General features: G+C 39.7%; 1 protein-coding gene across 1 annotated transcript; it reads right to left on the bottom strand.

Moving 5' to 3' along the window:
• Nucleotides 1–262: 262 nt before the first annotated feature.
• EPCAM (epithelial cell adhesion molecule) lies at nucleotides 263–10770 on the bottom strand. Its single transcript, XM_044428975.1, has 9 exons — nucleotides 10707–10770; nucleotides 7091–7198; nucleotides 6692–6935; nucleotides 6321–6383; nucleotides 5745–5805; nucleotides 4304–4405; nucleotides 3977–4171; nucleotides 3036–3077; nucleotides 263–696 (listed from the first exon to the last, which is right to left on the bottom strand). Exons 1-9 carry the CDS (start codon nucleotides 10768–10770, stop codon nucleotides 655–657), a joined length of 921 nt encoding a protein of 306 aa, XP_044284910.1. The 3' UTR covers nucleotides 263–654.
• Between the last annotated feature and the right edge of the window lie 1091 nt (nucleotides 10771–11861).

Raw genomic sequence — 11861 nt, 5'->3', positions numbered from 1 at the left:
ACAGCCCAGAGTCTCCAGCTTCACGTGTCACAACAAAACAACCCAGGAATGGGACATTCCTGGATAGATCCTTGAAAGCAGAAATGACAAACTTGCAGGGAGGCAACCACTCATATGCTTTGCTCATATGTATCAATTCCTGAATTAATTACCCAGGAAATGCAGCATGACATGCAAACAGGTCCATAAAAATAAAAATAAATTTTAGTAAAACAACAGAACAGCATACGAAAACATTTGTTTCAAAATTTATTAAAGTCATTATGTAAAAAAATCCAGCAAATTTGAAGAAAAATATTTACAAAAATACACACCACATTCTACTGTATGCAAGAGAAATGTCTGAAAGCCTAGATATCTAGCAACTTTAGGCACCTCTAAAACTTACATAACATGGTCTCATATAGCACACATTCAACAAAAAGGCATTGCTAGTGTTCCATTAGTAACTGTGATAGAATGATACTCATGTGGCCCAGCTAGTTCTCAAATTAAAAGATTTTTACAGTTCCCCAAATGCAACACATATTAGGCTTGTCTCAATATTTGAAGTAATCTTACTAAACTATAGGGATGTATAAAAATGAGTCCATATGGATAATCTTCCATTTTATGCTTTTCCCATTTTCTTCCTCATGTTTCATATTACAGCAGTTACGAGTTTAATTCTCTATGGATTTCATTCATTTCCTTTACCTGAAAAATAAAAAGTTGATTTATTTTCCAATTCAATGTTCTCAGAATACTTTTGAAATCATTTAATCCCTCCAACAGAATGTAAACCAGAGCTGGTTCCATGTTTTAGAAGTTCCTTTTTAACTTTTTTATTGATGTTACAATGTAAAATATAAATAAAAGAAAAACTTACAATTAAAATATACAGCATTAAACATACAATTAATGTTAAGTCACAAAGACACTGTGCACCCCATCACCAGGGCCATGTTGGGGACTCTTTCAAAAATTCTTTCAAGAAGTTTCCCCCTTCCAAAATTCCAGTGACTCTCTTTTTCTTAATATACCCTTTTTCACTTTAAGATTACAAGTTAATTTATTGTTAATAGCTATATTCCAGACTTCCCTATACCAACCACACAATCGATAATCATATTTTACTTTCCAGTTCTAAGCTATAATTAATCACAGAGCTGTTGTTAAATTTATTATTCTAATGCCATTGCTTCTTATCAAATATTGAAAGTAATGCAATCTCAGGGTATATTTCAATATTTAAACTTAGTATTTTACTACTCTCTTTAAAACCTCTTTCCAAAATGCTATTATATATTCACATTCCTACCACTTATGAAATATGTACCCACTCCACATCACCAACATAAATTGGAATATTTACTATCTATACAATTCAGCTTCACTGGGATTAAGCACCATTTCCATACTAATTTATAAAAATGTTCCTTTATTCTTACTGACATTCATTTTAGTATCCTCTTAGCCCAGATATTTTCCCAGTCTTCATTAATATTGTGTTGTAAGCCGCCCCGAGGCTTCGGCAAGGGGTGGCATAGAAATGTTAATAATAATAATAATAATAATAATAATAATAATAATAATAATATAATTTTTCCTCAAAACTGATTCCCATGTTGCTTTAAGTGGATTATACTGATCCTGATCCTCTGACAATATCTTACAGATTTTACTTACTATCCCTTTCATCTGCATATTATCTTGTTTTTCCTTTTCCACAACAATACCTTCAAATTTAGTATAATCTCTACATCCACGTCTTTTCTTTAACCAATCTCTAGTCCAACATTCTAATTGGATCACATTAAACCAAGTTATTTTTCCTTTCCTAATATTGCTCTTATCTGTCAGTGTTTATTAATTTTCTCTAACCAATCTTTTAACAATTTGTTTATTCTTTAGTATTTTCCCCAAAGTTTGATGGAAACCCGTCTAATTCAGTAACTGAGTGTAATGGTGAGATTGATGGCATTAATTTTTCCTTATACTTATTCCAAATTTGTGATGTGTTTTTAAGGAAAGGATTTTCTACCTTTTTAATAATATTTTTGTTATCATAGTTGAAAAATCTGTCAAGTATCCTTCTAGTTGAAAAGATTATAATTTTAATCATATGGCTTATCGGGTTGTGATACAATATCTGGTAGATGTCTCACTTGAATTGCTACATACTACAACTCTATACTGGGAATAGCTAGTCCCACTATCTTTTGTGATCTAAAAAAATCTTTTTTAATTTATTTTTGCTTTTTATCCCTGTTACAAAACTTAACATATCTTGCCATTCTGTTAATCCTTTATTTGTTATTTTAATCAGTAACATCATAAACAAAAAAATCTTAGGCAAGATTTTCATTTTAAAGATCACTATTTTATCAAATGAAGATAATCCACTCTTCCTAAATGCATTCATTTTCTTTTCTTTCATATTTCAATTTATCAAAATTATTTTTAAGCATTGTAATCTTTTAGTAATGTTTATACCTATATACTTAATAACTCTACATATCTTTACTTTTACTCCTAATCTTTACCTTTTCTTGTCACAATTAAACATCATCTGATTTATCCCAATTTCTTTAAACCTGCTAGCTCTTCAAATTCTTCCAAATGATTTCTAACCTGATCCATAACTTTAAATGGATCCTTTATTGTTAACAAAGTATTATCAACAAATAAAATAATTTTAATTTCATTCTCCAAAGTTATACCTTGTATTGTGTTATCATCCCTTATTCTATCTGCTAAAAATTCTATAACTAAAGCAAACAATACTGGGAAAAGGGAGGATCCTTGTCTAGTTCCCTGGCCCTGGGATAAGTTTTGGAAGTTCCTTCACAAAATGCTCATGACAGGGTCCCTTCTCTCAGTGATTCTATCTCCTCAACTGCAATGGTTTCAGCTGCTACTGCTCTTCTTTTTCCTTAGTAATACCACCTGCTTGCTTGTCAAGCAGAGAGCCCAATGTGTCCAAAAGTCCAAAAAAATTGGGAAACCCTGGCCAAAACACTTAACCCCCCCTTTAAAAAACACCAAACACTTACCTCAGCTTTTTCATATTTACCCCTTTTGCTTCTAGTAAAAACCTGCAACAAGAAAGAATAGCCCATTAGACCAAATCTCTTCAGCATTAAGACAATTCCAAGTCCAGGACTAATATAACATCCATGAATGTACAGAGATTAATTGGCACTAGTGCCATTCACTGAGATTACTTAACATCTCCTGTTAAAAAGCTCCTCAGAGCTCATGGAAGAGCACAGATGACTAAGAGGAGCTTAGCCCCTTAATTCCTTATTTAAATCACCATGAGCTGAATCACTTTGAAAAGGGCCACAACTCAGTGGTAAAACAAATACTTGGCATGGAAAGGGTCCTCGGTCCCATTTTTGGCATTTCCAGGGAGACCTGGGAAAGATCATTGTCTGGAACCCTGAAGAGCTACTGCCAGTCAGTGTAGGCAATACTCAATTTGATCAGCTGCTTTCATATAAGGAAGTTTTCTATTATCCTATTGAATTTTAGCCAAGGTCTAAAAACTGGTCTGGAATGAGCGCATGAGTTCCTTAGCAAATATCACCCACACTGATGGTTGCCTCTAGTACAGAAAATAAAAAATTACATTTCTGTAGTGCCCAACTGCAAAGTTTCTTCAAGAAATGCAGCATCTGAGGTTGCTATGTAAACATTCATCAAGATAGCTGCCTCTTCTTATTACAGCCTATAACAAGCCTGAACATTGGATATTTGTTTCCTATATCTTTACATTATTCAAGACTGAAGAGCTCTTTCTACAGAAAATATTGTCAAATAAAGGTGCCAGACATTGCATCAGACACCCTCAAGTGTCTCAGCTTTTTCATGCAGTATTGTAATTTTAAACGCTGGCTGCCCTAGGAGGTTTGTTACTGGAAGGATTGAGATGATCTTCTATAAGTAATGGGATTAGTCTCCTATAATGTCCTCTGTAACATGAAAAACTTACCAATACAAGAATACCAGCAACTATTGCCAGTATTACAACCACAATCACAGCAATAACACCAGCAGTCAAACGTTTCATTGAGAACTCTGGTGCTTTCTCATCAACATAGTAGATTAAAGTATCTCGAAGCTGAAGAGGTTCTCCTTGAATCATAATATTCAAGCTGCTATCCAAAATCAGAGAGTCCTCTTTGACCTAAAAGAGAAGATGTGCTAGTTACTCAATTGCTCTTTGTCTTAATTCGTCCAAGTAATACATGCCTTTGGCATCTAGCTTTCAAGTTACATGAGCTGTTTCTTTATATCTCACTCTGGATGACTGACTTACATCTTTTTCTAAGTAGTAGGCCACATCAGCTATGTCTACATCCTCAGAAGATTTCTCTGAAGCATTTTGTTTCAGATCAATAAGAATTGAAGGTTTTTCATACTAGAAAAATAAAACAGATTAATACAATTATTACTTCACATTCAGTTGCCTTTATTTTTCATATTTCTAGACATGTAAAAATCATGTTCCTTTCAATAGTCTACAGTTTAGAGAAAGCAATTTATAGGCTCCAGGAACCTGCACTACAAGTAATAAATATAGGCTAAGTTTGCATGGTACAACAAGCTGCCCTGGCAATATGCCTTAGTGAACTGGTTGTTTTGTAAAGCGCCCATTATAAATCTAACAAACGACTGGTCTCAGTGTGAGCACTTTGCTGCCTGCTTCCTTCCCCCTCATTTGTTCCTTCGGCCAGGAAAACCACAAAACGAACAGCTGTTCTCTCTCCGATAGCCACGGCAAGCTAAAATCAGTTCATGATCATGGCTGTTGGGAGACTCTCCTTGTAGCAGGCAGCCCCCTGCTAGGTTACCCCAGCCAAAGCTAGACACTGACCTCCTTGTACTTCAGATCACAACTGCTGTCCATTCCTACTTGTCAAGAGAACACATAGCAAGCAAACCCCAGACGTCCCTGCTAGCAACTTGAAAAGCCTACACCTGAGCCACCGGCAAGGATGGCTGTTCTGTGGCTTCCTGGCTAGCAGGGCTCATCCACAATGCTATGTCACCTGGGTTCAAATAACATGACAATCCAACATGAGTTCTTAGGGTTGTTTTCACACAATTACCTATGTAATAACCATTGTAATGTGTTGTATTATCTGAGCCGGATCAGAGATTCAAGTATCAGAATTATTAGGCAGGATTATTAGCCACTAAATGCAGGGCATTGCAATGCAATTCAGTGGAAGAGAATACAAAAATATTGAAATAGCCAGGTATGGAATTAACATCAGATTGTATGCAGGGCTTAGGGTTAGACTAGATTAGATTGGAAAAGGGAGCATTTTCTGTTGTAATTCCAGAAAGTTGGAATGTTCTTCCCTTGGAGATTTGAATGGCTGCAACTTGAACCTTTACTTGCAAAAATATATATATTTTCTCTTCTGCCTTCAGTACTTTGTTTACTAGACTGCTGGTTTTACTTTCAGCAAGGCTTAAAAAGAATAACTTTTGTATTTCCTTAAACTGGTACCAAATATTTTAATAACTAAATCTTGATATGGTAAAATTAAATATTTATAGTAAAGTTAAATATCTAAAGTTAAAATAAGATCCATCTTGAGGTTCAAGGTGGGTCAAACCCCTGGCAAAGCTAAAGGTCACTGAACAGTCTAAAGAGTATAATTTAAATACTAGCATAACATTGCTTGTAAGAAAATTCAAAGAGACTGCGCAATCTTGCTATCAGAACTTTGAAAAACACCTGTCCATACCATAACATGTATGTGCTTTGGATTCAGGTGGTAACGTTGAGAGAGTGCCATCTTGACAGCCCTGCAAATTAAAGACCAGAATGAGAAACTGAATACTGAAACATGTTAGTATTTTAATACATGACTTTATACTGAAAACCATGCCATCTCCAGGCACTAAGTGTTATAGTTTTATATGATCCAAAGGACATGCACAGTCCTCAATTACCTTTCCTGGTTCCCTTTGATAACAGCTCCCTCCTCTATCTTCTATTTTCACCTCTAATTCTATTTCTTCTTTTTCCCCATACTTAGCACTAGCAGCAGCAACCAGGGCTAAACCAATTTAGGCCAACCCTCCCATCCAGCTATTTTCTGTCAGCAATATCAACTCAGCATGCAAATGTTTAGGCAAAGTATAAAAGTAGTCTGGAAGGAACACTGGCTTTGGAGGATGGTGGCTGCGAGTGCACGTGTAGCAGAAAGAAAAATGTTTTGTGTACATTCTGAAAAATATTCTGTCACTAGCAGGTGCATATTTTACAGTCTGAAAGATTTCCAAAATACACATGGATCGTCAAGATTACCAATACATACCCCTCAACAGAGTCTTTGATTGAAGCAGCAGTCTCAGAATGTTTTGTTTCAATAATGATCCAGCTGAAAAATAAAGTATTACCCTCAAAAACATAGTCTGATAATTCTACATTTTAATCACAAGCTTCTAAAAAGTTTTAGGCTGCCTTACAAAACAGTATCTTCTCTAGCCAATTTACAAACATAATCATAAATAGGATGGCCAATCAGTGTATTTATACAAAGTTTGTGTTTCTCTGTAAAGTTTCAGTTGAAACTCTATTTCATAATTCATTGAACTTTTACACCTGCAGATTCACAACTACTCCTCATAACAGCCTGATTCAAACAGAGATTTGGTTGTACATTCAGTTTCAAATGAGGACACTTGCCTTGTCCGTACCACTTCATTGCAAGTGATATTTTTATCACCCTTTTCAGTTCTTCGTACTCCAGCGCTGTTGACACACCAGCAAGTGCTAGTCCCATTGCACTGCTTAGCTTTGAAGTTACCTTTATCGTCACACTCTGGGTCATAAATGCCATCATTATCTAAATGTGCATTTGCTGGCTTGTCCCGTCTACCAGATCTTGTGCCAAACACTTCTGCTTTCATCAGCAAGCATTTTGATGTCACTAAAACAAAATAGTAGAAAACCATATTTAAAGTTAGTAGGCTATTTCTGTTTCAAATGTCTAACAAGTTGTGTTTGAAGACAACAATATATTTCCCTCTCATGTTTGAAATTCTGAATCAAGCTATTCAGGCTTTCTTGTGTTCTTGTACTCACATGTTTCACAGTTCACTGTAACATTGGATCCAAAAACTTTGCACGTACACAAGCTACCATCGGAAACGCAGTCAAATGTCCGTTTGTTCTTCTTACACACACATGGAACTGTAACATTTAAAACCATCAGTTAGGAAAAATCCCTTAGGATCATGCTACAGGGCAGCAAGCTTTACTTTGGAGTGAGGAATAAATTTCCCAGTAGCTCTCTGATCATTCATGATGACAGAAAAGCAGTTATTCACAAGACATTTAGTTCACTGAAAATTATTTTTTCTAGTAGGGTTAGCATAACTCAAATATAGTTTGGAATTTTGACTTCATAAAGGCCAGTTCCAAAATAGTTTTTTTATCTGTGCAATAGTTTTGAAATTATTCTTTGCGATGCAAGTATGTTATCAAAATGAGTTCATAACCCCCTTGAGCTAGATCTAAGAGGAGCAAGGATCCTACTTATATTACTATTCTTTAATAATGATTGGTTAACTGAATATTAGAAGACTATCTTGGGTTTCTTGTAAGAGGAAAAGGTGGAATAGCACTGTATCCATAAATACATTGCAAAAGGTCATACCTATTTTGACTACAATATGTGATCTGAGTGTATCAGAGGCAAGTTGCCCCTTAAGATTATTTCAAAAGATGTAATTTATGAACACAGAGAATTATTCATATCATATGCAATAACTAAACTGAAAGTATGATACAATCATCTCCTGGAACCCAGTCATATATCTAAAGGCCATTTTCATACATACACTTATTAAAACAGTAAAACATTAATACAAATATTACGTTTTTCACTTGGCGTGGTAATTCCTTTTCAAAGTCCGAAGAATCAAAATTTTCACATATTGAATGGATGGAGACACTAATCAGGACTGTTACTTACTGCCATATACTTCATCCAGATAGCTGTGTTCATATAGGGGGAGGGAAGGAAGCTGGGGTGTCATTTGGATATGACATTAAATTTTGGCTCCAGCCTTCTTTTCCCCTCCTACGCATTCTATTTTCTCCTTTCCAAGATAAATTTCCAGCTTCAGAGAGGCATCTGGCATGATTTTTTTTTCATGCTGGCTATGGACAGGGGGAGCAAGAGCTCTGTGTTTGGAGTCCCGGCTCTGAGGTTGCAGAACTTTGGAGGTGTGGCTTCAAATTCCATGGCCTATCCAGACAATGTTGAAAGACCATAGGACTGAGCCTTAAGGCAATCTTAGCCAATTGTCCATTTCCACCAGACATGCATATTGATCAGTAGAACTTTTAGCAATTTAAAAGCCTTTAATACTGAATTACATTCTCTCTCTCCAGCAAGAAAAATTCCGGTCGACCTTAGTCTGAGATGCCCCAAACACTACAGGTGATAGAAGCAGCTGAATGACTTGTAAGATGTGCCACCGCTGCTTGATTTTTAAACTAGGATTTAGACATTTGTGAGATATACCTGGAACATGCTCAAAAACACTCCTATTTTACCAAAGGCTGTAATAGTTCAGTCCTTGACCATTTTCATACATGATGTTTATGATCGGCACTTCCTTTTGTCATGGATCTGATTTGCTCCAAGGCGTGCGCACACACAGTTAAGAAGTAGCTACACCTTTCAGCTGTAGAAAGAAGCCCAACACATCGCTCCTCAAATGAACACTAGTCCTACCAGGCAATGGCATTTAGGACAATGTGGGCCTCTGGGGCAAGCTCCAGTTTCTACACAAAACATAGTTTTTACCTCCACTTTTGCAGGTAAGGCTACAAGGAGTCCAAAGATCACTAACTGCTCACTCCAAGACTCTTCACACTTGGAAAGAGACCTCAGTCTTCATGATGGGAAAGCTGCATAGCAGCAGCTGTTCTCTTAGACTAGAAGTGAGCAACCTACAGCCCTTGAACCACAGGAGTCCCTAGGATTACCTTCAAACCTCCTCTGCAAGAAAACAATTCAGACCTTTGGCAAAAGCAGTTGATCCCTTCCTTTATGCTGGGCAAGGAGAGAAAAGGGAGTGCCACTGCCCAGTTTTGACTCTGATCCTGACCTCAGCAGGCTTGGCCCTGAATTCCATTCTAAACATATTGGCATTCAGGGAAGGGGACTATCCACAGAAAAACCCCTCTACTCCTCTGTTTTGGTCCATTTCAACATTTTAGGGCTGAAGTAATTCCTTCCCCCAGAAACCCATTCCATGAGACAGCAGAGGTAGTCAACTTGAGAATTCACCTATTCACATGGGCTGGTTCAATTGTTATAATATAACTAGCAGGTAAAAGTGAATAAAAGATGGGCTGGTAATCAGGGCCATTACAGTGATAGGCAGTGCCAAAGGCAAAAGTGACGGAGCAAATATACCCGCATGGTTTAGCTTAAACCTCTTACTACCTGTAACCAAACCTTTAAAAACAACATTTTCACCATTTTGAATGAGGGTGGAAGATGGGAAATCACAGAAAGATTGTTAGTTGGAGGGAAGGCATTGAGGTCATCTGGGGAACCACAAAAAGGGGGCTGTGACCTCCAGAAAGGCTGATCTGACCCACACACCTGCAGTTCAACCCCCCCCCCCATCTAAAGCCACTTCTTTGTGATGTCACTGACTGAACTACCAACATTTTTTGAAAAAAGCTGGGAAAATATGCCCTTCTTTGAGGGGAAAGGCTCTCTGGAAATAAGAGTGTGCATGGCAATACTTGGAGAGTAAAGAAAATAATTTTTCTGAAGAAAATTCCTCTGTTGCGAAGATCAGTGGTCAGGAAAAAAGCAGACCGTCATGCTTCCCGATTCCGTATTTACATAGTTGCTAATGGTTCCAAGCCACCTCCTGAGCAAGAAGAATGTGTTCTTGCTGGGGGAGGGGGGAGAGCCTATAAACCGAGCCTGATTTTCACTGTAACTTTGTGGGATGCCCAAGTTCTTTAAACCTCATAAGAAGCGATGACTCTTGTCACACAGCATCTTAGGGCAGCTCACCTAAGGCTGAGGAACGTGTTTGTATATTGGTACAAGCAGGCGCTCTTACAATGCCATTCTAGACAGGTCTACTCAGAAATCATGCTGAGCTCAGTAGGACTTACTCCCAGGTAAGCGTGTACCTGGGAGGAAAGGGGGGAGGGTTATGCAACAGGTTTGCACCCTCAGCAAAAATAAACGTTGGGATGATCGACCTAAATGTTACGCTTTGAGGGGAAGATTGGTTCTAGTTTGGGAAGGTCTCGTTGTTCTTCAGATGAGGAGAAAGGGGCTATGTAAACCCGCTGGGCGGGTGACTGCCCGCTTCCCCTTCCGCCCTTCCTTCGAGAGGGACCCAACAGGGCGTCGCCTTCTCCGGGCTTCACGCTACGGCAAGCAGCCGGGAGCCTCGACGGGCAGCCCGTTCCCACGCTACCCCAATCCAGCTCCCTCGTCGCAGGCAAGCACACCCTGGAAACCCGCATCCTGGTTATGATCTCCGGGGAAAGCTTGGAGCCAGCCCGGTCCTCCTCCAGCGCTCAGAGCCCGCCCCGCGCCATTTTGTGACGACCAGGCATCGCTCGCCTCCTCCCAAGGGGTACTTGGCGGGCCAGGTGCCATTAAGTCCCCGCACCAGGTGAGGGAAGTTTCTCCCTCCAGGCGCGCACGTACCGTTTTGGCAGCTTACAGCCGCGACGACCACCAGCAGCAAGAGGATTCCGCGGGGCAGAGCCATCGCCAGGTGCGCGAGCGAGCAACAGGTAGACGGACAGGTAGGTGAAAAGGAAGAAGAGGTGCGTGCCGAGCGCCGCTTTCTCTCCAGCCTGCGCTGCGCCCTTTCTCCTTCTCCTCCCAGGAGCTGCTCGACAGGTTCCGCAGGTAGCTCAGCCCCTCTCGGCCGGCCGCGCCCGCCTTCTCAGGTTACACCAGGGCCCCTTCCCCCTTCCTCCCTCGCGGCGCACCTGCGTCGCTCCTGCGGCGGCGGCGGCGGCTTCCTCACGCGGAGCGCGAATGAGCGAGCCGCCCTCGCCCCCGAGCGCTTATAGCACGCAGCGCCACCTAAGCGAAACCGGGAGTGGCCGGGCGGGGCCGAGGGGGCAAGCTGGGCTCACCTGCGGGCGCCGCCGGCCGTATATGGGCATCCCGGAAGCCGCCTTTCAGGGATGGGTACTGAGGTAACGTCCGGGGACAGTGGTCAGGTTTTTGTGTCAATGCTTCGCTAACAGAGACTTGTACGTAGGCTAGGAAGAAACGCGCGCTCTACTTAGCCACAGCTGGCTGGGGAGGGAAAGCGCTGGTGTCCGTTTTTAGCACTTCAGCTTGCCATACCTGAGGCCATTTTTATTGGTTTGGAAGTTTGCACAGGTAACTCATGTATGACAAATGTCGTTATTAGCTCAACAGATGTCATCTTTATAAGCAGACGAATGCTGAGGCTTAGAATTAACTTTTTTTTCTTCTTTTTGGTGACTTGGCTTATTATTATAAAGAGACACTGCTGTATCCCACACCCTTCTTATTGGCCTTCAACAAGAAGCAGGTGGTCTACGTACCTTTAAAATAAAAAACAAAAGCTAAAACAGAAATACATATTATAAAAGAGAACTACTAAAACAACCCCAGTAATTTAGCAAGAAAGAGCATAAAAGGCTTGATAAAATGAGAATGTTTGGCTGGCCACTTTCAAGGCACTCTTCAGCCTGCACAGTTGACAATATAAAGCAGTAATTAAATCAGTACAAAATGGCCAATTGTGCTCTCCCTGCAGGATTTGGGGTTGCCAGTCCAGGATCCATTCAGTGGAAGAGCCCTCAAATGCAGCAGGAT

This window comes from Varanus komodoensis, unplaced genomic scaffold (genome assembly GCF_004798865.1).
Source record: "Varanus komodoensis strain SLA01 unplaced genomic scaffold, ASM479886v1 scaffold2, whole genome shotgun sequence".
NCBI classification, from domain to species: domain Eukaryota; kingdom Metazoa; phylum Chordata; class Lepidosauria; order Squamata; family Varanidae; genus Varanus; species Varanus komodoensis.
This window is presented reverse-complemented; position numbering and strand designations above follow the sequence as displayed.